This window comes from Calypte anna, chromosome 4B (assembly GCF_003957555.1).
Source record: "Calypte anna isolate BGI_N300 chromosome 4B, bCalAnn1_v1.p, whole genome shotgun sequence".
Taxonomy (NCBI): Eukaryota; Metazoa; Chordata; class Aves; order Apodiformes; family Trochilidae; genus Calypte; species Calypte anna.
The window spans coordinates 9,688,630-9,715,638 of NC_044249.1; the positions used below are offsets into that span (position 1 = coordinate 9,688,630).

The 27,009-nt window shown below is 44.3% G+C and overlaps 1 protein-coding gene across 1 annotated transcript; it reads right to left on the bottom strand.

Annotated features, from left to right (window-relative positions):
* Positions 1-548: 548 nt before the first annotated feature.
* Positions 549-25,047, bottom strand: LOC103534809 (glycerol-3-phosphate acyltransferase 3). Its single transcript, XM_030450390.1, has 12 exons — positions 24,814-25,047; positions 13,731-13,803; positions 8,274-8,544; positions 7,664-7,738; positions 7,076-7,165; positions 6,775-6,868; positions 5,828-5,943; positions 4,392-4,447; positions 3,831-3,916; positions 3,131-3,259; positions 2,571-2,650; positions 549-1,722 (listed from the first exon to the last, which is right to left on the bottom strand). The coding sequence occupies exons 1-12, from the start codon at positions 24,955-24,957 to the stop codon at positions 1,596-1,598; spliced, it is 1,341 nt and encodes a 446-aa protein (XP_030306250.1). The 5' UTR covers positions 24,958-25,047; the 3' UTR covers positions 549-1,595.
* Between the last annotated feature and the right edge of the window lie 1,962 nt (positions 25,048-27,009).

A 27,009-nucleotide genomic window follows, 5' to 3' on the forward strand; every position in this document is an offset into this window, starting at 1 on the left:
AATAAATACTTTTCCCACTGTGTAAGAGCATGGATTGAGGGATTCTGGAAAACAGATCATTAATCCTTTTGTAAGAAACTGTGCTCTAACAGATTTTTAAACTTTATTATCAGCTGTGGAACAGTAATTATTTTTTCAACATTAAATTCAAAATATCTTTACTGCAGGAAAAGACTACATACAAATTAAATCAGTTTGTTAAAAATTTCGATGTTCATAGCTGTTTTCCAGTTAATTATAGATTACAGTTGAGTCTCTCTGATGTGACACTGTAATGTCTCCCCTGTGTCACATTGTAATTTCAAGTTCAGTCTGCGTGAGGACTCACTCGTCCCCTATAAAGCACAAATGCTATATGAGCTTTGGGAAAAGTGCCTTAGAGTACAGAGCATGGAGGGGGAAAAAAACCCAACACACTCAGGCTTGGAATCAGGAAAGAGCTCAATTATGACTGGTACTTTATGTCACAGTGACTGAAATTCCATGACCCTAAATTTTAAGCTTTCGAGAAGTGCAACTGTTTACTTTACACACCTTTAGAGAAGAGATGCCATGCAAGACCCATTAGAAATATAGAATTTATTTCTCTTTACATTCAGACAGCAATATATTGCAGATTTGAACGTGCCACATCTTGTACCACAGGTGACTTATGAGTCCTATGTTTATAATTGTGATAGCTATTGCTAGCCCAGATCAACACAAAATGTGTTTCTGGAGTGGCTCTCAAGACCTTTAAACCTTTAGCAGCATTTTTTGCAGAAGGGTAGTCTTGAAAACCAACTTCATAAAAACTCATCTGTCACAGCCTACATTATCCCAGCTGCTTACTGTATCTTTACAGCTCCAGATCTCAAGAAAGCAATCCTGACAGTAGCAGTGGACAGGGAGATTGAGGACTTGCCCCTTATCTTCCCTCAGGTAGCAGCTCTCAGTAAAGGTAATACCATGTTGTAAGGCTACCACATTCCTCATGGTCTGTGTGAACTGTGCTTTTGGAAGGGCAGCTCCTTTCCCATCCTTTAGAGCCTGCAGCCCTTACATCCCTCCCCACCCTTGCACATCCAGGTGCAAGCTAAGCAAGAGTCAAGCTTACAGTTCTGACAACATTCTAAAACATGTTATTTAAGTCATCTACAACTACACTCCTGGGAGGAACAGGAAAAAAGACAGAATTTTGTTATGTTTAAAGCTTCAAAGTACCATGAACAAGAGGTATCTTCACAGTCAGCATCCTGACACCATCTGTTCAGTGTCCTTCCCTTCACTCTTACCAACTCAGAAAAAAACATGGTGCTTTTTTCCTTTTGCTTTTAACCTCCACACATTTGGCTCAAGAATACCAGGAGCAGCAGTGCATCATCACATGAAGATGGGGAGGAACAAGGGAGCGAGAAGAGTGAAAAAAGGAGAGAAAAATACAGACCAGGCTTTGACTCAGCCATACAGAGAATACGCATATACGTGATGATAGATTTTGATGCTCCAGTTTTTGTAGGCTTGTGTTGGGTTTTTTTGTTTTGTTTGGTTTTTCATTAAAAAAAATTACTCCTGCTAAGGCTGGTTGTGCAAAGTTAATTTTCAAGAGCGGCCATTCAGTCTGACTCTGCTCCTGTAGACATGCTTATTATTGATCCATTTCTCACTAGCATCTTGCTGTAGTTCTTCTGCTGTTCCTCTTTGAAAGTATCCTTGACTTTTGCTCGTTTCAGACCCCCATCCCTGGAACACAGCAAGAGAGAAAAATAACTGGTCACAATCATTACCACTATTGATATCAAACTGTTATATTACCTACATTGGTCAGGTCTAGAGTCCTCAACTCAAAGATTAACAAAGCTTTTTTCAGAACTTCTAACAACATCCAGGTTTAAGCATGTTTATTAAGATGTTTACCTTAAGCCATAATGCTTATGCAGTCCAAATTTTGAGTTTAGCTTGTTGAATCAGCTTCCTCATGCAGGTAACAGGTTGTACCTACCACAGAAATCATTGCTAATCTAAGATGCTATTCCCTGAGACTGCAGAGGTAGGCAAGCTTGTGCAACACCATTGTTGCCTCTTGTTTTACATCATTCAGAGGGCTAGCTGGTGAATCCAATTGCCTGTCCTCTTCCATCAGAATCTTGCTTTTAATTTTGTTTCACACAATCCTATGAAATCTCAGCATTATGCTCCTATTTCAAGCACTGGGACATGAGCAAGTCAGAGCAGAAAGCCTCAAGCCCTGTGTTTTGCTTTTTGTTGTTCAGTTTTGCCAAGTAACTTCACTTCCACTCCTTAATCTCAGCATGTAATTGAGCTTCAGCATAAGAAACAGCTTTGAAGGGGCCCTCTTCAAAAGCATAAAGTCTTTAGGTGAACCTCACTGCATGAGAGCTACATGCTCCACAGACTTCAGGCATCTCTTACTTTTACTTTACAGGTACATGCAAAGTCATTCACTTGTTTTCTTCTGAGTGAAATAAAAGTTGTATCAAATGTTATCTGTCAAGAAGCTAAGGGAGGAAGCACCTTTCAATCAAGATAGCAGATAGTCAATGAAGTCTAACAAGGATGACATCACTCACCAGGGAAGTTCAGTCAGTCCTCCTTGGCGAGCAATGGCTGACCTCACTCTGTTGGCAAACTGAACAGCATCTTCATCTTCCTTCAAGGGTCATAAATTCAACATAATTAAAGCACAAAGAAGTGAATTGAAACAGACTTGCATAACAATTTTTATCTGCTGTCTCAACAAACTAGATCAGTGACAAACAATCCAGCCCTTGTCATGCCAACACAACCTCATGTACTAGCATTATGATACTTTAGCTCTTTTTTTTCCCCCCAAAGATTCAAATTAGAGGAAAACTTTTCTCCACATGGATGGAACATTAAGAGAGTTGCTATCATGAATAGCACTATATTTACTGCTGTCCTTTTGTATATTTGATGTGCTGATGATGGTGCCAGGGTGCATCAGGAAAAGCCAAGTCCAATCACACCAACTCAACACTAACAAAAGTCTAGTATGAAACCCTGATTTGGAGGCATGGGGTGAGACTTTGGGGAAAAAGAGTAGAAGCAAGCATTTGCAGGCAGAGTTGGGTTCTTAAATAGTGATCAGTCAACCAAGATGCCAGATTACCTTCCTAACCATGGGTGGCAGGTACCAGACATTGCAGACAATGGCCCAGCTGGTCATTATTCGCAGCAAATAGCTCACAATGTTGTATTTGCTGCTGTTCCAGAATGCATCTCCAAACTGAGGATCATACTGCAAGGGATCACAAAGGGAAAAAAAATTTTAAAAAAATAAAACCATTTCCCCAGGGACCAACACAGAACACGGCCTGTCTCAGATCTGAAGTGGATGCTTTCACATGTCAGCACTAAAAGAAATTCACAACTGACATATTTGCTTAAAATGAAAATTCTGGGGGGGAAAAAAAATCAGCCTGTACTTATTAGTGCTTCTTATGGTGACAGAACCAGTAACATGTGTCACCCATTCACCTCAATAGCCAAGGCTGCTATGAGCTGCACTGCTATGAGCTTCCCTTTAGCAGTGGGAAGGACTGAAGAGACTGAAGGGAGAGACTCTCTCTCCCTTCCAGCTTTCTGGAAGGAGCATCTGACCCCATCAGGTCCTATCAGCCAGGCTCCAGAGGCTTATGGACTTCACTTTCTCATTTCAGCCACTTAGACTCTTGGGAATAATATACAGCTTGTAGCCAGTTGCCAAGTACTGTGCTTTAACTAGCAGCTGTATTGAGACAGCTTCCTACGCTCCCTGACAAAATCAGAGCTAAAACTTTGAAATTCAGCAGCCAGCTATTTCCACTTACTTTGATTGCGACTGGATAGATTGTCCCTCCTATTTCAAAGCTCCCCTTCTTGAACATCATCACAGATGTATTGTTTATGCAGGTGCCTGTACAGAAGAGAACCTGAAATCATTACTTCATAGTCTGCTACATTTCAGTACCAACACTACATCAAAATACAGGTCTAACACTCAGAGAAGCAAATGTGGGCCCTTTATGAGTCTCTCTCCCCTGCTTGCTTTCATTGTCTTGAGAGACTGACCCCCCCAGCTGAAGCCAGAACCTGTGCGAGACAAAAAGCACAAGGCTGAGGTTAGATCTGTAGGACAGTGAACTGATATTCACTTGGCAAAAGAAAGAGTTTTCCTATTCTTGTGCCTACAGCTTCTGCCAGGAGACCCAACAGTCACAGACAGTATTGAATTGTCTTTGTGTAATCTCATATTAAAGATGAAAAATAGCAGTGGCCTAATAAAATCTAAGCCAGAGGTGAAGATACTCAACTGAGCACCAAAATCCATGAAAAGAGAACACAGATAACATCAACACTGAGAGGAGATAAGGAGCAGTTCAGCATCTTACCTTCTGGAAAAATTAAGATTGGGAGCTTGCTTTTATCTGCCACATGTTCCCTGAGCCTGCAAAAGTAGAAGAACAGCTTAAAAAAGCCCACTCCTTTCCACTGGTCTTTCCTCAGGCAGGTGCATTAAAAACATCTTTCTATATCTCAGATTATTTGAAACCAAAGCCCTTTAGCAGACATTAATTCGTACTTGTTTTGCTGTTTCTGACAACCCTGAAGCTTTTTGCAAGACATCCCTTAACCCTCTTGTGCATTATGCTAAGGCATCATCTTGCTTTGTTTCCTCTGCTTGGTTTTATTAATGGGAAGCCAACAAAGCTATGCCATTAAGTCAATCCAACTAATGCTGATCAACTCAACCTGCAAGAAATTGCCTTTACCTAAGGCAAAGATGTCTTGTGCAGAGGTCAGTTCAGGCTCTGCTTACTGAACTGTTAAGTAACTAAAAAAGAGGGGTCCTAAATGCCTACAGCTCCCACTACCTGAATAACACCTCGTTGAATTGTCAAAGCTGTCCTGCTGCAGAGGCCAATAAGGTGGTGAAGAAGTTAACTTGTCAAAATTCACCTAAAATTTCTTTTAAAATTAGGAAGAACTTCTATCACTGTACTACCATGTACATGTTCATATCACCTTTGGTGATATTCTGAAGAAAATTACCATTGTAAGCAGCTCAGTTTTATAACTAGACACATTTCTGCCACTCACCCAAACAAGCACTGCTTTGCATTTCTACTGGCCCACAGTTTTAAGTGAGGTCAAGACAGTTCATGCCATGGAAAGAAAGCCCATGGTTTCAGTACTGCTCTTCAACAGGAAGTCCCAGAATTTGAAGCATCTTCACATAATTTCAAAATGTGTATCTGAGTTCATGAAATATTACTTAGCTGATGGCTACCCAAATGAGATGTGCTGTGACAGCACACTGCAATCCAGACCTTACCAGAACTTTTGGTCTGAAACATTTCACCCTCTATAAACTTTTCAAGCCTTCCTTGTTGACCTCAGAACCTGACAGTCTGACTGCAGTCTACTGTGCCCAAAGCCCACACAAAGCAGCGTGTTTTGGAGCCTGCTGAATGCTCCACTTTGCTGCAAACCACCTCTCCAACTCACTCCAAGAACTGCTGTTGAGCCACTATTGTGCTGATTGCTTCCACTCCTAAATACAATTACCAATATGCATCCTTCCAGCCTAAAGTAATGTGGAATTCCAAGTATCCTGTAGCCCTGTCATTAGCATTTATTAGCAACTGTTATCATTTGGAATAAAACAACTAGATATGGCTCCTGGTAAAAGAAGATGCTTTTCCAAGCAGGCATTTTGCCCTCTCGAGATGCCCAGGATCCCCCATTTCCTGTTGCCATCTCATCAGCTTCTTGGGCTTCTGTCTCTCCAAAACTTTAATTCTTCATCTGGGTCTTTGACTGTCACCTTTTTGTCACTAGATGGCGGTCTTTGATTTCCGAGCGTTCAAACCAGACGTGAGGACAAGCCTTGACAGTGGCTCTCTGAATAACTCCCATTAGTCCACCATGAACCTGCCCAACCTGCAAGCCACAGAAAGGTACATTAGCATATGAGACACCTGAAAAGACAAACTTCCTCTTCTGCATCCCCTTCAAAATAAAACACAACCCAAGCACGCTGGTGGCTGCAAACTAGGATTGGGTAGTGCCCACAAAACATTAAAATGCATTCACATGAAAGGATACAGATGAATCCATGGAAGCATATCTCAGGTACTCCAAAGAAGGGTAACAAAGCTGGTGAAGGGTCTAGAGAACAAGCCTTACGAGGAGCAGCTGAGGGAACTGTGATTGCTTAGTCTGGAGAAAAGGAGGCTGAGGACAGACTATTGCTCTCTACAACCACTGGAAAGGAGGCTGTAGTGAGGTGGGGGGTTGGTCTCCAAAGTAACAAGCAATAGAACAAAACGAAATGGTCTCAAGTTGCACCAGGGTAAGTTTAAATTGGATATTAGGGACAATTTCTTTACTGAAAGGGTTGTCAGACACTGGAGCAGGCTGCCCAGCAAGGTGACTGAGTCACCATCTTTGGAGGTATTTAAAAGAAATGCAGATGTGGTGCTTGGGGACAGGGTTTAGTGGTGGACTTGGCAGTGATGATCTTAAAGGTCTTTTCCAACCAAAACAAGTCTATGATCCTGTTTCACCAGATGAAGAGCCTAGCATTGACACTGCCAAGACAACTTCACTGGCATGTAACTGGCAGATCAATTTTAATATAATTTCTACTTTTCCACACTGTCCAGTGCTCAACATCTCTGCTGTGAAAGGTAAGTACTGAATTCCACAGCCAACAGCCCACAGTCTTTCCCTTTTGCTAGTCTCTCTCTCTCTGCTGGGATCTTCTCATACCATTGCATAGCATCCATCGTTAGTCAAAATAATCGCATCTATTGGTGAGGTGTGGTTGGCAACACAAATTCCTCCTTTCTGGGGCTTGTTTTCCCTGCAATTACATTAATTTTTTTGTTAGACTGCTAGAGCACTACACAACAGATTGAACACACAACAGTTCCATAAAGCTGTCAGGTGAGTCAGCATCTAATGTGACATCAACCTGCAGGTCAGGAAAGAGCTGCCCCCTTTCCAATGGGATCCTCACACACATGCAAGTACACTCCGGCTTTTGCTCTCCTACCACCAGCCCACTCACTTGTTATGGTAATGGATAGTACCAGACAAAGCTCTGACAAGGATGCGGGAGCAGGTGAGGTGGACCAGTTCACTCAGATAGTTCTTCACACTGAAAGAAAACAGACACCTGGAGCACACTGGAAAGCAGCTAGACACACATGCAATATTCTCCAGCCTACTCTACACAACTCAGGGCTGAAATTTTCCTGGTACTCTGGAGCAGAGGGATATTCCTAGCTCTAACACACACCTGGCTAGAGCAGCTCATCCAAGACATGTCACACTCATGTCCTTGGTCTCACTTACCTAGGCAAGCTGTCATGTCCTCAATGGGTATTTTTTTTTATCTCAGCACAGTTACCTCCCCTACAATGCCCCCTTTGGGTCTCTCATGACAGCAAGAGGAGCCCATCAGAAACCACCAACCTTAGTGCCAAGCACAGCAAGAAGCCAGCCTCAGGCCCAAGTTCAAAATGTCACTAAAAGGAAAGCCACCACAAGTGTGTGGGTGGAGCAGACTATCAGTTATCTATCACTTGTAAAATCTTCCCAGTACTAGTCCTGAATTGTTTGCAGTGATGCAGCTCACTCATCACACAGTACTTACCTGCTGTTTGGTAGCTGTCCTACCATTGTTGTCCCCACAATCATTGAGGTAATCCCAATAGCAGCAAGGGTAAAGCTACAGACGAAATAGACATTAAATCAAAATAAGCAGTTTTGCTCTATTTAATATCACTTTCCCCCTTCAGAAGAGACAGGGATTGCAGGAAATCAATTATTTCTCAGGTACTTGACATACCCAGTTCTCTAACATAATTCCCTGATGTACTGCTCAAAATCATGGTCTAGCAAAAGCAGCAGATTCAGGTGTATACTGTGTCCCATGTATACAATGTAGGGAGTTTGAGAGCTGGCCCAGTTCATACTGAGGTTACCTCCACACGACTGAGGGAAGTATTCACAGACAAGATTAACACTAGCCCTCATCTACGCTCTGATTTACTCTAATAATTTACCCTAATTTACTCCAGTAAATGGCAAGATAAAAGCATGCCAATTGGCTTCCTAACCATTAAAAGTAGAGTTCAAGTGGGTTCATCTTTACCTGCTAACACTGCTTATGGGTTAAAAAAGATGAGAACATTTTCCAAGAAAACACACACTTATGTGTTCCTACACTGAGCAAGTCCCTCAGGGCTTACCCACAAGCTTACCGTAGGGGTAGCAGGAAGCAGTACCTCACAATAACACCAATGACCCACACAACAGTCAGCCTCAGGCTGATGTAGTGGAAGTTGACATTAGTCCTTGTAAGGAGATTCCAAGAGACCAGCTCCTCAGAGGAAAACCTTTGGGTGACTTCATCCTCCACAATGGCCTCAAATCCTTTTCTGCAGAAGTAGAAAATGTCTGAAAATTCAAAGTCCACTTCATGCAGACGAGCAATTTCTTTCTCCATAGGCGTTTCATCTCTTTCAATGATACCTTGGGAAGGAAAGGGAAAACATATGAGGAGATAATTTTACACAGTAACATTCTCTACATCCCTCAAGGAGGCAAATTTACTGTCAGAGCTCCTCTCATGACAGCAAGATCACAGAATCACAGAAAGTTACAGGTTGGAAGGGACCTCAGAAGATCATCCAGTCCAACCCCTCTGCCAGAGCAGGGTCACTTACATCAGGTCACACAGGAACATGTGCAGGTGCGTTTTGAATGTCTCCAGAGAAGGAGACTCCACAGCCTCCCTGGGCAGTCCGTGCCAGGGCTCTGTCACCCTCACAGTGAAAAAAATTTTCCTTATGTTTATGTGGAACCTCCCATGCTCCATCTTGTACCCATTGCCCCTTGTCCTGTCATTGGACATCACTGAGAAGAGCCTGGCTTCATCCTCCTGGCACCCTTTACGTATTTATAGACATTAATGAGGTCACGCCTCATTCTCCTCCTCTCCAAGCTGAATAGACCCAGCTCCCTCATCAGATGAGTAGCTGGACACAGCATAAACTTCAGTAGACCAGTTCTAGCTCCCCTTCCTCACATAAACACCTTGGACATTATATATAATCAGATTTGTTGCCTACTGAACGTGAAGTAGAAGACAAGCCCTTTCCCAGCATCTGACAAGTTGTCAACCCAGCAGCTTTATTCAAAACTATCTGAAGCTCCCAAAGGAAACCAAGTGAGACCCTGGCCTTTCCATTCCCTTCTCCTAGTACTCTGTACTTGTTTAAGAGCATTCAGTCTCCTCCATGCAGGCCTCCCTGCTTTGTAGGCCCTTCTCATGTCAGACATGCTGGCATTCCTCATCCATATTGAGCTGCTCTACTGCTACCAGTCAGAGCCCCAGACCACACCACCTACCCAACATCTGTGGATGGACCAGATTTGAACAAAATGCACTTCCCTCCCTTCACAGCATAATTTTTTTCTACAAGCAAGGACAGGACCACACTATTTTTTATTTTAGTTTAAATCAAACAAAGAAAAACCCTCTAAAAACCACAAAGTAAAAAAAAAAAAAAGTTGTCTTGAAGATGCCTTGATATCATTTGGTTCAGCACTAACAGCTGCATTTCAGTTGAACTCTGCCCACAATGCCTGGCAATAGAAAAGGAACCTGGAGGTTTCAGAACTGCAGGACAAATAGCAAGTATTCCTTCTCCTCCCCCTTTTTCACTTTTTATATTCATAGTCTGATAAGCATCCATTTCTCACTGGAGTTTTCAAAGGCAAGGACAAATTGTGTAAACTAAACATAAAAATCAAGTAGCCGCTTTCTGGTAAGCACGTCTAGAAGAAATCTAGAATAACATTTAACCAGAACAATGATCCCCTGTGACACTCAACTAGGATTACAGAGGTCAAAGTTCAGGTTGCCACTCTATCAAACAGCCTCCGACACATTGCATAATCTCTGTGCTTCCACATAGAGATTAAACCAAAATGGGAAAGGAAGAAGCACCCAACTGTTCCAAGCTACCAGGCACTTTCCCACAAATACATATCCCACAATGTGGAAATCTACAGCCTGAGGGAGTCTTGCCAGCAGTAAAACTTCCTGAATATATTTGCTAGGCAAATCACACATGACATTGTATTACAAGTGACATGGAAAATCTTTGTATTTCACTGTAGCATACATATGAGATAACACAAGAAGCTCCTAGATGCAAGTCCCACAAATCACTGAGATCAACACTAAAGAACACACAAGAGAGATGAAACAATACACAACAAAACCCACTAGCACCTTCAGCTCTGAACTTGGCAGTCACAACTTGCAATTCCAGAAGCAGACCATCTGGGTATGTTGTCTAGATCACTAGTCTATAAATAAATATAAATCCTAAAAATGGCACACTGAAACATCCACATGGCCTTCACCATCTAAATTATACAAACATGCATCACATCAAAAATTTAGCAGGATGGACTACACCTGTGTCTGGCTTTAAGCCCAAACCAGAGCTCTAGTTTCTGGTTCCATTTGTCTCTTAAACCCCTGTGTTGTGAAACATCCAGAACTGTACAACCGAGCCTGTCTGTTCCATGCTACTGGGGTGGGAGACAGGTCACAGACAACAAATTGGCCAGGGGAACTCTCCAGCACCCATCATACAAGCTCCACTCTTCTTTCAAGATCCCAGGAGAACTGGGAAAGCTTCCTCCTTATCCATCCCTCATTCAGCATCAGCCAAGCAGGCCGACTCCCCTGGCTCCTGCTTCTTGGCTGAAGCCAAGTTTAGCTCACTGCTGGCACAGCCAAGACACACAGCTGTAATGTCTGGCCTCACCAACCCAAGCTGGCACTGTCACACAACACTCCCATGTGCAAGCTGCCTTGCAGCTCTTGGACAAGCTGCTCCCAGTCAAGATCTCAGCAGCACTTAAAGGTATTATGAATTAATTAAAACACACGCTGCTCAGGGGATGTACTTGGCCTTCTGGTGATCAGAAGTCACATTTAATGGCCTGTAACCCCTTGGCCATGGGCAGACATGAGTTCACCAAAAGACAGCTAAAAGCAGCATTATGAAGAGCAAACATTACTCTCAACCAAGAAAAGCCTGAGCTACTGCCTTAGTGCCACAGCACAAGAGCCACAGCTTCAAGCTCCCATACTCTCATACTGGGCTCAAATTTGACATTACCTACTTACAGACACATTACTTGAATAAGTTTCTCTTTTGGTGGATGTTGCTTTCAAAACCCTGACTCACCAGCAATTGTGGTTTTTACAGCCACCAACTTGAAGAGTACTGTCTTTCAACACAACCAACATCCACACTGACAGAGAACTGGTTATTCAGCTGCAGTGAAACACATCCAGCCTCCAACTATCTGCTCAGCTAAGAGCTACCACTGGGCCCAGCACATAAATACACTACTCTCTAGGACAGAGGGTCTGTGAGGTGACACAGCAGGTAATTCTCCTACAAATACCAAACAGATTGGGTTTGGTACCATAGAAAAGAGTGGTACCTCCCCAGGCATACTCTTGCTTGCCTTTCATACTGAGAGACACTGGATTTTAAGGTCTTTGGGGAGGACCATTTTTACTCTGCCAGGGAGCAGAAAACCTTGCCCTTGCACACGTATCTGCAATGCTTCCTCCTATCCTGACCCAACTTCAAGAGAGGACTGGATGGTAAGGGAAGATGAAACAGGTGCCACATTCCCTTTCAGGACAATGTGCACATATGTACAGACACAGACACTTACCTTTAGCCTGTTCTGATCTGCTGCTCTTAATTCATAATTGCAGGACAATGTCTCCTCCCTCAGTAAATATTGTGTAATGCAACTGGGCTTCTCCACCTGCTTGTGTTCAGGCCCCTCAGGGGATGCCAACTTATATACTGCACTGTTAGACCTACACCTGCCCTGACCTTCAACTACATTCCTCCACATACAGGAACCCAGGCTCCTGGTCACAAATCAGTTATTCTTATCCTTAAAAAGCTCTCAAGAGCAATATACAGAGCACAGCTTGGGACTGCAAGCTCCACATCTCCCTTGCTCCCTTGTCAAGTAAGGAACAGTTAGGCTCCAGGTCACCACAGCTAGAGCCAGCTACAGCAGGGAAAGGCTTTAATTTTAATTTCAAGTACAAGGAGGACATTTAAAAGTGTACCTCAGACCACCTTGCAATGGTATATCCACAAGACTTGAAGACAGCCTGCATGCAAGGGTTTGCATGAATTACATCAGGCCATTTTTACTGTCACTACTGCTCCAGACAGCAGAATGCAGAGCAGTCCAGGTTATAAACTACAGCTCAGATTAGCACTATACACCCCTCAGTCACAGATACAGGGGACTTGCATTTTTATGGAAAGATAGGCCATGGAAAATAACCTACTAGCCAAATCCTCTCTCCCTTTACCTTTCTTTTCTAGAGAAGAAAAAGCTACATGCCAGAATGATAGGATATCCAGCAAGAGAAGAGCTCCTACTGTGCAGCTAAAGCTGAAGCAGCAAAGCTGCCTCTCTTGACCTCCCACAGACCTGTGACATGATGGGACACTATCACCCCACAGGAAGAAAAGGGATATCTTGCTGCTTCACTGGCAGTTAGATCAGCTGCCATCAGAACCCATTTTATGCCTGGCCTGTAGAGAGCCCAACACCAGTGTTTCACAGCACTGATGAGGAAACTGCTCTGGAGATGAAACCCAAACAATCATTCCAGCCATTCAGTCCCCACTACTATCCTGCTCACATGAGCTAATTTTTAGGTAGCAGCAGGTAACAATTGCCTTGTCCAGCTGGCAAGCTAGTCCTGTTTCCAGCTGTGCTGTCTAACAAAGGAGCACACAGCAAGTGCTGACAGAGCTGTCAAACATTCAATACCAAGGTAGTCAGGAACCAGGAGACACCTAAGCACTGGCTGCAAGGCCCTGTTCATCCTTCTCTTGTTCCCTGGGCAAACTCAGACTGCTTTCACCCCACTTACAACTCCTGGGTCTTACAGCCAACTCTAACCTAGTAAAGCCTACAACTACACATGTACACTATGGGTTAAGATATAGCAAACCACCTAATTTCAAAATTAGGCTAAAGGAAGAAATATGAAGCAATTCTTCTGCTGTCTTTCTACAGATAATGAGTGTATGAAGTTCATCTGGCAAACACTGAGGTAACTCCAGAGGCCAAAATGTGAACAGCAGCAGACTGAGAAAAAGAAACAAGCATAACAGCCCCTACAATAGCAAAAGCACTGAGCTCAGGAAAGGAAAATGCTGTCCACTAAACATTTAGATCTCCTCAGAGATTATTAAGTGTATTCTGATGCTGCTAGGACCAACACTGCTGGCCAGCAGTCTTGCAAGCAGTGGCCTGAAGACAGATTTAAAGCTCTTAACTTGAAAATTTCCCTCAGTTGAGGACAGTCTCCACCTTAAGTTCTACTTTGTTTTGTTATTTTATTTCCTCATCCTTGATTTTTCAACCATTCAGTACAAGCCCATAGAAGCATTTCTATCTACAGGAACAGTTCTTGTGCCAGTAGCATTGTGAAATAATTAGATGTAACCGTTAGCTTGTAACCACCCCATCTCTTCTCCCGTTCTCCTGTGCACACTACTAACTTCCCCATTTGAAAACAACTCTGTTTTCTGCTTTAGAACACTAGTTCTTGTCCATTTGACTTTACCCCAAGGTCTCACCATTAGCAGCAGGACTCTTTAGCATCTGTGGCTGTGGCTTTTTGACACCTTTTTCTATCCGTATAGTGGCCCACTGTTGAAAAGAAAGAGAACATTAATTTCATAAATGTAGTATTCAGTTATGAAAAAAGTGCCATAAAAAAGCAACAATTAATAAAAGACAGGTAATCATCAGAAACACTGCCTCGGTGTATTTAATAAGAATTTAAAAGAAAAATAATCACTTAGTTCTAGTCAGTACTTCAGCTCTGTTTGCCAGTATTTGGAGAGCTGACTTGGTGCTTCACAGTTCTTCCAGTTCTGGCACGTAGCCCCCAAGAGCCTGACAGGCATCCATCATCAGCCTTGCCACTTGCACACCAGTCACCTAGACATGGCCCCAGGGGAAGCTCCAGCAGCCAAGCTAAGACAACAGCCCTTGAGCATACAGCACACATCCACAGAGCCAACAGACACACCACCTTCCAGAGCAGTTTCACCACAGTGACGCAAATAAAGTCCCAACTGGGGTAGGTCAAAGTGAAGCCTGGACACAGCTAACTGGCTGAAAACCAAAACATTTGCAGACATGTGAAGTCTCAATCTAAGTTCAGTCACAGTACATGAGGACTGCACCCAAATGTTTTTAAAGCTGAGCAAAACTGAAATTTCCCTTGACTCTGCAGCCACTCCTTTTTTTTAGCATTTTAGAGTTTTGAGAAGCTGAAAACAGGATGGCTACGGTGTACAATCACTGCCAAATCACAAGCCATAGTGTATAGCTGCAGAGACCCCCTTCTACTGCCCTAGGGAAGGGCTGCCAGGTCACTGAGGTTAACCTTTTTTCTAGTGGTGGGCTGGGAGAATGAGATTGGGATAGGTGATAAAGTAAGCTCTGCTCTCAAACCAGAGTCAAAGGTGCCCAGAGGCTCTGCTCCCTACAAAATCCTGCAAGCAGGACTACATAGGCATGATGACTTCTTCTCATTTCTAGCCCTGATGGGGCTGAAGCCAGTTTAACCTGTTCTTGGGCCAAAATGATTTCTTGACCTTCAGCTGATTCAGTTCCACACAGTGCTTTTAAATAGCCCTTCTACCTCCTAATTATACTGGGTTAACAATTGCAATCTCTTTGCCATTCTAAAGCTTGCCAGTGATGACAGAGCAGCCCTCCTGGCCTGGATCCCTCCCTTCCCTACATGGCAGCTTCACAAAGGGATGAAATATTCAGGCAAAGAGGACTGACTCTGTGGTTCCTCATTATGAACATTAACTCCTCCCCCACAAGGCTTAATCAATCCTGTTTCTAGGAATCCTGTTACAATGTGTGCTTCCAAGACAGGTGACTTGGCAGAAATGAGTTCATATCAAAAGATCAGGACATTATCCTGTTCAAACCTTAATAACTTAAGCAGAATCAAAGGCATATTTTGTTTTCACAGCATACAGGTGGACCTTGCTGGTCTGCCCTGGAAGGTCACGTGCTGAACCATGCAGTTTCCACGTCTCCCCTCCCACAGAGCTGTGGGGCATTTGGGGATCCAGTTTTCTTTTGAAGGGTCAGTATCTTGACTCCTGGCATTATCTTGGCCACACAACCTCCCAGGAAGAGCCTGGACTACTCGCTATAGCAGCTCTTGCTGAATCAAAATGTACCCTGCCAATATATTCACTTCTTTCCTCAGTTCTGCTAAGACAACAGCTGCTCCAGGAGCTAATTTTGCAGTACTTTCTGGCTACATATTGTCCCTGGGAGTGCCACAGCCATGGAAGTTCTGAAAAATGACAAAACAAAGCATTCTTCAAGGAAAAAAAAAAACCTATTCACAATATATCAATTTCTACATTTCTTCTATGAAATTAATTTGGGAGCACAGACAGATCAGCAAATACATTGAGACAATCATTCTCTGACCAGACATGAACCACCTATATTCAATGAATCAAAATCTCTGCAAGCAGGTAAGTCACTTATTACATAGAAGTCACTTCTATTACATATGAGTAAGAACATACTTGGTTAATATTACTCAGTCATATGCATTCACTGAAAAAGTAACATTTCATCCTCCAAATCCTCTCAAACAGATAATCAAAACCAAGTGCAGCCATCTTTTGCTCTGTAAAACCTAGAGGAACAGTTTCTGTTTGGTGCTCAGAAAGAGGAAGCACCACTCCCTTCATGATGCTCTTGCTATATAAATCCTGCAGTTACAGCCAGACAATGCTCCTGTCACAAAGGATGAGCCTCAGCATAAGCCAGCAGAGCACAGGCTATTGAGACGTGCCCTTGTAACACTGAAAAGCTTGCAAATACTGCAGTATCTTCTGACATTTGGCTATGCAAACAAAGAAGTGGACTCTTCCCAAAGCAGACAGATATTGCAGGGTCATGCAACCCAAGTTTATCTACCCTGTTCAGAAAAGTACATTCCTGTTTTCAAAGTAGTCTGACCTTTGGCCCACAGGTTCACCTGACTCCAGAAAACAACAGTATTCCACACAGTGGATGGAGGGGATAGGGACAAAGGGGAAGACTGGAGAGGAGAGTTTCCTTTGCCCTCTACCCACATCCCTCTACCAGGAGGCAGAAGCCATACAAGCTTGACATCAGTGTGGCATCTTGTACAAAGGTTGCACAGATCATTCCAGGGGACAGCTGGCCTGTGCTTCATAAGTCAATAGTTGAGACAGTTTTACTTTTGGTGCCAGATCTCCCAGGGTATTTAAGCATGCTTCACAAAGCCAGCAAGGATGAGACCGACTCCTCTTCTTGATCCTCTCTCTTGAGCTGAAGCCTTTGGGCATTCCTAAAGGCCCACATCTACTAGATGCTACAGCAAGACAGTTTTAAATACCAGATGTTAGAACTGCTCTTCCCTCAGTCCATCATATTTCCAAAAACTATGCATGTTCCAGCAGCCAGGCAGCAAGACATTTTTACTTAACTTTACTTGATTTAATACTTCCATTTGTTTTCAGGCACCTGAAATATAGGCACTATCAAAGCCAAAATTTTAACTTAGATCAAGTGAAAAGCTTGTTTATATCCAGGTTGGAAAGCAAGAGACATCACATGCAACAATGTGAGTGATTTCCCTTCCTTCCTGCTAGCTAGAGATCTGCACCATCCATTGCCACTTCAGCTGCTTCCTTAGCTAAAGAACAGCTTTATGCTACAAAGAGCTGTAATGTAAACTGATCCGTCCCACAGAAGGAAAAATTATGTGTTTGTGTGTTAGAGATCAAGCAGCATGAAACAAAATCATAAGCCATAGCCTCCATTTAGTTTTCTAAATGTGTTTTGGATTTATCACTTACCAGCAATACTGAAACAAATTTAAGGGCCTTCTCCAAGCTTCCAAGCTGGTGCTGAGCAGGCAATCCTGAGTGCCCTGATCCAGATTAAAGTCTTTATCGGTGATTTCTGAAGTTTTGCGTAATGAGTATAAAACACCAGGTTTCTGAACAGATTAACAACAGTTCTCCAGCTGGGGCTACCCACTAAGCATGCAATGCTAGAAAGCATCATCATCACAAAAACTATACAAACAGCACCACAAGTCTGATTTTGAAATGTTAGTATACCAACTGCTCAGCAAAGTAGTTTGGATGCTTTAAACAAAAAAGGCACACTCTGAGGCTACCACACTTCAACAAGACAAGGAAAACATGTCAAACTCCTCTGAGAGGATTTCCCTCTACATCCTCATCAGAAAGGCTTCTAATTTATCACCACCTTATTTTTTTTAAAAAAAAGACAAATATATATAAAAAAACACCAAAAACAAAAAAAAACCCACACCACCACACACCAAACCAGCAAGTCAACAGCCTATCCAAAACTGCCAAAAGATCAGTTTCACTTATGCATCACTAAGCAATTCCTACATACAGAGACCTATGCAGTACTTTATTTACAACAGATGTTCTGGAGTGTTTGGTAGTGGGAGAGGGTCCTCAGCAAGAGGGTCCTGTGAGAAGCTGCTGAAAGCTCCCCTGGCTCCAAAAAATCCAGCTATGCCACTCTGGCTCTGCCGAGTCCCAACAGCTACAAAGGATGCTCCTCTTCCATTACCAGTGAAGAACTGGAAACCAGCGGCTCCAAGACCTCAGGGCAGAGGAGAGGAGGAGGTGGGAGCAATACCAGAGCAGAGATACCAAGGTCAGTAAGGAAGGAAAGGGAGAAGGTGCCCGAGAAGAGGTTCCCCTGCAGCCGTCCCCTGCAGCCCATAGAGGAGCAGTCCATGAAGGATCACAGTGGAGCAGATGTGGATCTGCAGCCCTGGAGGAGCCCGTGGCAGAGGAGGTGACTGTTCCCGCAGGAGCCGTGACTCTGTGGGCAGCCCGGGCTGGAGCAGTTCCGGGACCCCACGCTGGAGCAGGGGAAGAATGTGAGGAATGCTTTTCCCCAAGGAGAAAGGAGTGGCAGAAACAATGTGTGACAAACAGACCATAAACCACACTCCCTGTCCCCCTGTGCTGCCGGGGGGGAGGAGACAGAGATATCGGCACAAAGTAATTTGAGCCCCAGAAAAAGGGAGAGGTGTTGTATTTAAGATCTGGTCTTGTTTTCTCTTGGCCCTGTTTTGATTTGAATAATGAAAAATTGTGTTGTTTTTTTTTTTTCCTGACTCTGTTTTGCCGGGGACCATAATTGATGAGTGAAACCCTTCTAGTCCTTGTCTTGACCCACGAGGTTTTTAGTTGGGTTTTCTCCTTGCCATTCAAAGTGGAGGGAAAGGAGAATGAGCTGCCGTGTGGGTTTTTGTTACTGGCTGGGCTTAAACCACGACAGATACCAAAAATCTTAGCTCCGGATAAGATAGCTGCCAGGTAGCAAAGCCAAGCTTCACCTGTTGTTTCATTAAAGCATCTCTAGAGATACTTTGTTAGGATCAATCAAGTCACAGTTTAAAAACCCCTCAGGGACTTCCCCTATTTGCAGCTTTGCCTTTCACCTTTACATCACCTCTGGCTCAATAGTAATGCTTGATGATTATTCCAAAAGGAGAGAATTACTGATGATGACTGAAATCTGCAGTCAAATGGAGTTAGATCACCTGTCTTATCAGAGCAAGTCTGTATGCTAGTTTACATGAGCACTCCTTGGAGGATCTCCAAACCTCAATATCAACAGAAAAATTTCAGAGCACCTCCCCCACAATGCTACATTGTTTAATGCAGCAAACCTCGTATGCCAATTATTGGATTGTTTTGTGTGAGGAGCGGAAAACACCACTACCAAGAGGAGCAATCATTTGCTGTGCGAGAGCAAAAACTCCTCTGTGGCCGCCCACACTGTTTTTTCCTCATTCTGATGGGACATCCCTGGCACTGCCTCCAACCAGCTTTCCAAATTCTTCTGCTTAGGAGTTGTACATGTGATACACGTACAACTTCATGATACATTAAGTATCGACTCCTTCCTGGTGGGCAAGAACAACAAAGACTTCAGCTTTACATGAAAAAAAAAAACAAAAACCCAAGGGGATCAAGCAACAGAAATGACAAGCAGCTTCTTTTACACCACCTTCAAACTTGTTTCTTTAAGGCAAGCTCTCAATACAGCTGCTATTATTTTTTTAACAGCATTTGCTCATCAACAGAATCAGAAAATGCAGCGTTCACATGCTGTGGAATTGAGAGCAGTTTTAGGTCAGAGCTGCTGACCAGAAAGCTGCTGCTTTAGTGATACAACCCCAGCACAGGGTAACCCCAGTTCTGCCAACCTTGCTAATATCCAAGGAGCCTCAATCAGCTGTGGAAAACATAAACAGCAGCCTTCACAGGTTGGGGTTCTAGATGAATATAGCCCAGGGATTTACTTCAAGATTATGCAGCATAATTGCTAAAATACTACTCCAAAAGTTACTCCAAGCCCTTTAAACAAAGGCACATCATTCACATCAGGCACATCTCCAAGACACGCTTCCTGTTAACAGCTGAGCAGGCAACCTGCAGAGCTCCTCTCTCACTTCAGAGCTCTCCATTTCTCCCCCACCCAGCAGTCTTCGGAGGATACCTATTACACAGAGGCCTTCATTGACACTCTGCAACATGAGTCAGAAAAGCTTGCTTCAGAGGTCAGTGAGTTAGAGGAAACCATCACAACCCCACAATGATTCACCTATTTTAGCTGACACATTCTCCTTTTCCCTTCCCTGCACCACGTGCAATCATGATGGTGGCTCATAGGAAGAAGCTGTGACCTGGCATCCTTGGGACAGCCCAGCCTGCCCAGCCACAACCTACAGTTTGACCACAGGCACTAAAAGGTCTTTTTCCCCAAAAGTATATTATTCTCAAGCTTAGGTCCATTCACATAACCATGGTCATCTGCAAAACAAGTACCTTTGGCTTTACCCCAGAGCTAACCACCACTGTTACATCCTTGTCCTAGCAAAAGCACGTTCCCTGCAGGGCAGCACAAGGTACTACAAATTGTTTCTGTTCCAAGGGGCTGCTATTAAACCCAGATGGATCAGTTACAAGACATGAAAAACACCCACAACTTCAAGCATCTGCTGTGCATTACAGCACAACCTGCAAACCAAACCACCCAAGAAATGCTTTCTCTGCCAGCTGCAAGCTCCACAAGCAAAGAGCCTCAAGAGATCAGGTGAAGGGATAGGGGCAGGGAATGCATTCAAAACGCTTGCAGCCATCAACAAACTATTACCCCAAAAATATACAAAACCGTGACATTAGTTTTTAGCCCTGGTGTTTCTTAACACAAGTGTGACCTACTGACTTCACTTTCCTCAGCCTAGCTTGTTTCTTAATACTTCATATGTAACACAAGTAATGTTTTCCCACTAGAAAAAGCAAGACAGTCTGTAAAATTACTGCTGACAAGTCAACCCTACTGTCTTGGGAAGCTAGGCACACCCCAAAAAAACCCCAGAAGACTAGAAAATACACAAATATTGGAATTAGTTTTTAACAAGGTGAGCTGCAATCTGTCAGAGTTATCACTCAGGGGGGCTCACTGCTACTGCCAAATACATAGGTGTGCAGTCTAAACTACTCATCCAGATTTTCTACAAACTGATCGAAGTAGAGAAACTGATTGCTCTGTGATGATGGCTACGCTATGAGCCTTAATGAAAGACAAATAACCTTCTGAAAGGCTGGACTCCTCCAATGCCTGGCAAAAGAGACAGAAGTCTGATCAACCCCAGTCCATAGCAGAGTTTAGAAAAGAGGCAATGGACTAAGAGGAAAAATGAGATAGGTAAAGACAGACTAAATTTAAAGTTGGAAGCTACCTGATGATGTTTTTAAAGAAATTGAGAAATAATAGAATGTCAGGTCAGAGGGGGACCTCAAGGATCATCTGGTCCAATCCTTCTAATATGATTGTTTAGATGAGGTGCCCCAGCACCCCATCAAGCTGAGACTTAAAACTTTCCAAAGTGGGAGAATCCACCACTCCGTGATGTTTACAAGAGGCTGTCCCCAGAGTTTCAGCAATGGAAAAGATTTCTCTGGCAAGTGATTTCATGAGCACTAGCATGGCAGGTGACTAGCCCAGACTGGCTCCTCAAAGGAATGAACAGCTGCTGGAGATGTTTTCATGGCAGTAATCCAGTATTTTTAAAAAGCATGCTACCATGGTGCCAGAGATGCTACTGTTAACACTGAAAGAGAAGCCACAGGCTGTTTCCTAAAAGTTCGCTTAAGCTTGGTAATGCAATTGAGAAGTGAATTAATGTACTTTAAGGAATACCTTGATGTTCCCTACTTGATGAGGGAAATTTATCTTGCATACTGCATTCCTCTGGTAGCAGCATAGCTGGTCAAAATATAATAGGAAAAAAAACCCCATATACTCCAGATAAAGCTTGTCGTTCCTAGTGCAGTACCTAAGGGTCAAATGCAACCCACAAAGCAATCCAACAGAAGTGCATACTCAACACTGCTGTCTGTATGTGCTGCATTTTGCTTAGAAGAACGTGCCCTGCTAAGGCACAGAGAAAAATCTATTGTGCACCAACTGATCTCCCTTGTCAGTAATATCAGACAGTCAAAGTACAAAACATTTTGTTCCTAAACGGAGGTTTTTCCCCTCCCTTTCTTGGACCACACTTGCAGCACTGGGAAAAAGCTTCTGCCCTTCTGAAGCAAGCAGGAACAGGTTTAATTTTACTGGCAGGAAAAATAAAAGCACAAGTCCAGGATCATTGGACTAGATGATTTCTAGATGTCCCTTCCAACCCCTAACTTTTATGATCCTCTCCAACTTGCTCCATACCACAGCCTACACAACTGAACACCACAGACTTATTTTTATATGCCTTGTTTCATCTGACATGACAGCAGGCCAGCAGATGTGCCACAGCAAACTCTCCATCCACTTAGTCTGTGGACTGTGTTGCTCAGGTTGACAGACTTGGACCCTCACAACAGATGAGCTTTAATAAAGCACCTGACAATGTATGCTGTGTAGCAAACAAACCACAGAAGTCATCGTGTCCTTCCCCTATACCTACATGTGGGATATAAAAAGGCAAAACTAAAGAGCAACTTGGAATTCATCTAGGGCACAGGAACAGCTGGTACCATTGACAGCTCCTGCAACCTAGCCCATAAAAGAGGCAACAAAGGCAACGACACCATCATGACAGAGAACCCCAGAGGCTCGAGAGGCCATTCTGCTGGATGGCCAAGAGCTCAAAGAAACAGGAAGACTGCCTGTAAGATCCAGGGCTGGAAACAAGAGGAAGTTTTTGGAAGCCATGAAGGTAAGCACTGTCCTTAAAAAAGGTCTCAGCCATAAGAGGTTTGCAGCACCTTGTGCCTCAACATAACCACAAAACAGACCACGGCTGCTCAGGAGGAAGCCTGCATACTCAGTTCAACAGCCCAGGAAGTTTCAGGCACTCCAGCAACTGCAAAAGGCTAGCAGCTAAATTTAGTTAGCACTTTCCAGTGGTAACGTGATTTTTGGCAGGGAAAAGTCATGTGCAACAAGACATCTTCAGGGGCTCTGGCAGATGCTGCCGGGCTAGCAGACTATCAGCCTGTCTCTGTCAGGCTGCTGACAAAGACAGACCTGTGAGTCAAGGAACATGACACATTTCACAGGAAAACACTATTTCAGGGATTCTCCACATGCAAGTGTTCTGACAACATAAAGAATCCACAGACAAAGCAAGGCCAGCTTAAAATAAGTGGATTATCTAGGTGGATTGAGCTTCTTCACTCTCGTGCACAAGTCCAGTTTACCAGACTCTTCTCCTCAGAACACTTCCCAATTTTTCATTTGTTTTTCTATTATATATAATATATATAATAAAATATTTATGTACGTTGTAATTATGTATTGATGTATTTTAATATAATGGCATGTAATTCCAGAAATTATTTAATGAAAAAGTAATGGCAGCTCCCAAGGTAAGTCATTATTTCCCCTCTTAGACAACAAAAAAGCTTACAAGTCACCATAATCAATATGCTGTCAGCTACTTCTCCATACTTCTGCCCAAGACATGGAGTCACTTCATGTTGCAATATTTGATAAAACTAAAAAGTCATGATTAATAATATATGAACACAGAATGTGAATTGTGGCTAACCAGAGGTGAAGGCAAGTCATACAAACAAGACTATCTCACTAGGCCATCTGGATTTCTCCCTCAGCCCAGTGTGACCTTCACTTCCTCAGCTTCTGCTATCCACAGATTTTTTTTTTCCAGTAATAATGACATCTTCTACTCCTAACAATTATACTCACACAATTCACAGGCCCAGAAAGTACTTCAAGCACGTTCATTCTCACCAAAAGCCTTAAAACTTTTTAACTTAAGATGCATTTAACATTCTTATTAGGTGGATGGTGATTTTTGTTAGCCAAGCACCAAGGATCTTGAAGTCATTAAAGCATATGAACAAGGTTTAACTGTAAACCACATAGAACAAGATTAAATGAGGCAAAACCTACTTTCCATAGTCATGTATTGATCTACATTGCATTGCAGCAGTCTGTACCTTGTGTCATTTTACTTTTCCTCCTTACAGCTGTTTTGTTGAATTTCCCTCCTACTTGAAAGAAGCATAATAAAGATTTCAACCAGATCATCTCACCCAGCTGTTACACTTCCTCACCACTACCATTATGAGCTTCAGAGGGAGCATTTTCATACACATATGAAATATGTCCCATCCAGACAGCAGTTCCTGTGCAGGAAACTCCCTTTCCCAGAGAATCTGGGGGAAGACAGTGACTAAAGATGTTGGACACCGTAGCATGGGATGGGAGCATAAGCACTTCTGGCACTCACTGCTCAGGCACAGGGACATTTATACCCTTCAGGAGTCAGACTGCTTCTCTCAGGTGGGGAACAGCTGGCACCAAGCAGAGACAACCTCGCCCAGGACATGGTACAGCCTCAGGTACCAAGGGTTATTTCGTGCTCCCGCGGGTTCAGGGAGGAGGCACCAGAGCCTGCACAACCACCTACATCCACACAAATTTTGGTTTCTGCCTGCGGGCTATGACAGCAAAACGGACACAGCCGATGTCAGTCAGGACATAACCCACCTCCTCTCTACAACCCTTGCTCCCCAAGGCGGGTTGGGGGGACCGACGCTTTCACAGACTTCCCAGCCCTAAGCGGGTCTACCGAGGAGGGAAATGTCCCCTCACACCTGCCCGCGGGGCCCCGCTGTCCCGGCCGGGGGGATCGCCACCGCCCAGGGCGCGGATGGAGGCAGCGCCGAGGCAGTTCCCGTAGGGACCGCACCCGAGCAGCGGAGCCCGACAGCTGTGCGCAGGACCAGGCACATCCATGCCGGCGGCACGGGGCCGAGGGCCGCGGCCGGAGGGAAGGAGCCCGGCCCGAGGGACAGAGAGACACAAGCCGGGCCGGGCCGCCCCGGGGTGCTCCTCGCCTCACCCTAACAGCGGGGCCGCCATTTTGGAGCCCCTCAGGGAGTCAGGACACCCCAACACACGCACACAGACACACATACATAGACACACACACACATATACATATACATACACACACACACACACACACACACACACACACACACACACACACACATACACATACACCACCCCGGCGTGTAAGGGAGGGACGAGCCCCCCGCCTACCTCCAGCGTCTTCATCAGGACCCACATGTAGGCCTCGGAGATGCCCAGCGAGATGCCCAGCACCGAGGGCAGTACGATGAGGGCGAGCACCAGCCCCAGCCACACCGCGCCCACCCGCGCCGCCGCTGACCCCACGTCCTCCATCGCGGGCCAGGCCCGGCGATGACACCGACACCGCCGCCTAGGAGAGGGCGGGTACCACCACCACCTCCACTAAAGCCCCGGACCGCCCCCAGGCCTCCCTCGGACCGCCCCCGAACCGCCCCCGGACCGCCCCTGGACCGCCCCCGGACCGCCCGCCCGGTGGGCAGGCGGGAGGTGTCCGCAGGTGTATGAAGTGTAAGGGTTCTCTGACGATTTAATAGGTGTTTCCACAGCGAATGTCTCCTTGTAAAGAGCAACCGGGGGTGCTCCTTGCAGCCTTTTGGAAGCTCAGGGAGATGGGGCTTCGCCTCGGGAGGTGACAGGTGGGGAGAGAAAAGCTGCTGAGAAGAGGCCACATCTGCACTAAAAATTCCTTCTGGAAGTAAAACGGTCCCAACGGCTGTGGGCAGGAGAGCGGCGGGACCGCCGCGGCTCAGCGGTGTGCTTCATGGCCATGGGGAGCCCAAAGCTGCAGCTAGGAAGGTGAAAGAGAAAAGGAAAGTTGGGGACAGCTGAATATATAAAATGTAACGTAGATAAGCACAGCTCAAAAAGGCACCAGGTCTGCCAGCAGGACACCTGGTCCTTCCTGTGGCCTGAGGTGGAAGAGGGATGCACTGAGGAACCAGCCCCGAGGTCAGGCACATGCCAAGAGAAACAAATCTTTGTGGAAAATGCCTAGAAGAGGGTTTACCTGCCCAGATCTATACGCAGCAGTCACATAGCACTTGACATGACAGTCTACACCAAAAATGTGGTGTATGCAGAAAATTACTGAAGCAGGAAAAGGCTGGCACCCTTGACAAAGCATCCTGGGAGAAGGAAAGAACATTTTCCTCCAGGTAAAAGACCTTTAACCTCAATGTCAGCATATATCTTTCATAGCATTTGCAAGAAAAGGGACATGTGGTTTTCTTCCCTGTATTTGGAAGGTCGAAAAGGTAGCTAAGAGCCAAGTGCTTAGGATCCAAGGAAAAACCTGAATTACACTCCAAGAGCTTAATAACTATTTCTCAGGAGAGCCATGTGGACAAGGGCGCTGGATGGTGGCTCCTATTTTTGGCTCTGGCACTGTGTCATCTTGGACAAGTCTTCCCAATGTCTCACCTCTCCTCCCACTCTTTGCATCATCTGGCTGGGTAGGTTCTCTGAGACACAGACAGGATGATCCCTGATGAAGCCTCTGGGCACAACAACTACAGAATCAAACATCTAGCTAGATCTAGCTAGATCTGAGACTGACAACCAGCACTTCACTTTTTTTCCATCCTTGTAAATATTTAGTTGTGATCATGCCCAAAAGGCCCAGTTAGGACAGAAGGCAGTGGTCTGTTGGTGCCATATACACATTAATGCAAGTGTCTCTACTCCCAAGAGCTGTGTTACAAGTGTTTTTTAAACCTTAGAGGTGTGTGAGGATGCAAGTCAATTAAGAGAGCACAAAGTCTGGAACAGAAACAAGTCAGAAGAAATTACTTTCTAGACTTGGTGGTATTCACAATACATACACCTGTGGGTAGCACATTTAAAATCTGTGTTTTGTCCATTGCATCACAGGCAGAAGGTGATACAGAGCATTTAGTATTTGTAATGAATTTTCATTTGGGGTGTAACCACTTGTTTGGTTTGGTTTTACCTGGCATTAAGAAGCAGAAGTCCTCCCCCAAAGGACAGATGTAACCCAGGTAGCAACAATGAACACCACCCAGCCCTCAAGGAAAACAGTGCAGTGTTCTCAATAACATGTTGTACAGATTTCTTCTCCATTACATTGCAATATCTTCATTTAGGTAGTAATATCTGAAATTGCCATTGGAAGCAAGACTTGCAATACAGACAGCCCTGTGCAAGGCAAAGTTTGTTGTGTTTGTTGACAAAACCTTGAAAACTGAAAGCAAATCATCTCTTTGGCTTTGTCTACATGCTTGTAAACCTCTACTTTAGTAAAATGCAGAAAAATCTTGACTCAGAACAGCATGTGTCATATTTGGTGGCATATTGCAAGTTGCATCCAGTGTCCCTGAGGCATCAGAAAAAAATTCTGAAGACCTC

Excerpts from the sequence above, each read along its gene's own strand:
- LOC103534809 (XM_030450390.1), bottom strand. The coding sequence starts at position 24,957 with ATGGAGGACGTGGGGTCAGCGGCGGCGCGGGTGGGCGCGGTGTGGCTG. Across the intron at positions 3,917-4,391 it reads AATCTTAATTTTTCCAGAAG|GCACCTGCATAAACAATACA; the intron begins GTAAGATGCTGA and ends TCTTCTGTACAG. Across the intron at positions 2,651-3,130 it reads TGCCACCCATGGTTAGGAAG|GAAGATGAAGATGCTGTTCA; the intron begins GTAATCTGGCAT and ends TGACCCTTGAAG.